Source organism: Oryzias melastigma, linkage group LG20, assembly GCF_002922805.2.
Source record: "Oryzias melastigma strain HK-1 linkage group LG20, ASM292280v2, whole genome shotgun sequence".
Taxonomy (NCBI): Eukaryota; Metazoa; Chordata; class Actinopteri; order Beloniformes; family Adrianichthyidae; genus Oryzias; species Oryzias melastigma.
Window position 1 is genome coordinate 20,363,433 of NC_050531.1, and position 1,968 is coordinate 20,365,400.

General features: G+C 39.0%; 1 protein-coding gene across 1 annotated transcript in view; it reads right to left on the reverse strand.

The window, feature by feature from the left end:
* Positions 1 to 1,194, reverse strand: part of vstm2a (V-set and transmembrane domain containing 2A) — a 35,463-nt gene extending 34,269 nt beyond the window's left edge. Inside the window, exon 1 of the mRNA XM_024280603.2 lies at positions 1,042 to 1,194. Within this exon, the coding sequence (XP_024136371.2) occupies positions 1,042 to 1,179 (138 nt within the window). The 5' untranslated portion in view covers positions 1,180 to 1,194. The remainder of the gene's footprint in view (positions 1 to 1,041) is intronic.
* Positions 1,195 to 1,968: the final 774 nt, after the last annotated feature.

Genomic DNA, 1,968 nt, shown 5'->3' on the forward strand with positions numbered 1-1,968 from the left:
GATGTGTCCAGGTTGCATCACTAGTTGATGTATGTGAAAGTGTCACATTTTCTGAGTGTCATGGATCTATGGGTAAAGTCTCACATGTTCCAAGAATGGGTGGACCAAACGCCAAGTCTACAGTATCAATACATATATTTTTCTGAATTTTTTCTTCTCAAATTCCTAATTTTTCAGTAATTTTCGAGCATGTTTTTTAGGATCTTCCTATGTATTTATTTTCCTTTTTGTTACCTAAACCACAGTTTAAAATAAAAGAAAACTACTCTAATTTATCATGTATCATCATATTTTGATTCATTTTTTTATGACAAATCCTTTTTTTAGGTATATTATATCAAGTAAAAATTAACCGGCAAAAGTGATGATGTAACTTTTTACAGCAAAAGTGTTCTAGGGTTAAATAAAGATGAAAAAAACACATTTGTTTTGTCATGTTGTAGAAAATGGATAATTAAAAGTTGATCATCACGGTAAACTTAGATTTTTCAAAACTTTGTGAAGGCAAAAAAAACGAACTAATTTTCCAAGTCAGTCTAAAATCCCTTTCTGCAACTACATAAGTGTTACCTTACAACCTTTGAAGTTAGACAAACATGAGTATTTTATGCTATACGTCAATTACTACAGAAATCCAACTGCTACCATGATAAAAATCAGCACAAAAAATAAATAAAAAAGATTACCCTGCTCTCTACTTTAGTAGTATTTACAACTTAGCGGGGCCTCAAACTCAGAACTTTCCATTACACAAGACATCTTTAATGAGTGTAGTGAGATCAGTCATCGGAGGGCCATGTGGTGCACTGCGCTCATACAGAGTGCCAGCAAAAAGGGGCATAATAGTCGCCAGCGTATGGGATGGGAACCACTCTGACAGTAATAATAAGCTGCTGCTGATTTCACTGATTAGCTCCATTCTTTGGCGGAAGGTGTGTTATTCAGGGAAATCAGCCGCGGTTGTATTTGCTCCGAATGAAGCCCCGTCACAATGGAAAACGCTCCAAAATGACTGGTTTGCACGGTGTGTTTTCAGCTTACACTTATTTTTGTCCCTTCATCATCAGGATCTGGCTCGGGTATCATCTCCATCTGGGAACAGAGAAAGAAAAACAGGACATCAATCAAGTGATGTGTGCTGGGTAGAATCCAGCCCGATGAGGCGCTTGAATCACACATACAAGCGTATATATTTTATGTTAGCTTGGACTCGCTATACCCAAAGATAGACAATAAAAAGCAAAAGGCGTCATGCATCAGATAGACCAATAAATCTTTAAAGCCAACATCAGCACACAGTTTGCAGACTCAGTGCCTCCATCACCTCTTGCTGATTTCATTTCAAAATGTAAGATATATTCTGTGGAGATTCAAATGACACCTTGAAACCTTCAGAAGTCTTTGCAGCAACGACATGATGCTGTGAAACTCATGACAAACAAATTGTTTGAGAGCAATTGAGCAGATTAAATCAAAATTGAAGGAGGAGGAGAGTATAATCTTAGCTCCTGCCCTCCTGAAATGTCTGTGCTTAAGCCCTCCCGGCATAACTCAAGCACGGTGGCAGGCTCTATGTCTGCAGCCAAAATCACGCACCGGGCATTGATTTTAGAGGTTATAATTTATTTATCCCACGTCGGATGCCAAATGGATGTGTGCCCAGAAAAATAAAAAAAGTGTATATGGAATAAGTAAAAGAGAGGGTGCTGACAACAGAGCTGAAGAAGAGAGACACCTGCACGGTAGAAGAGTCTTAAGAGGAAGACAGCATGTTTGGGGCTCTGGAGGACACGGAAACTATCATGATGGAGACAAAAAAGGAAAGGCGGGAGAGGTATAAAATGGCTACTTATGAGCATTTGCAGCGCCGAGCGTTCCTTCAAGTACTGTAATCACTTTGGAATGGACCAGGGGTGCTTTTCTCTGGAGGATGTTCGGCAGACAGGTGATTAATGAAGAGAATTAGGA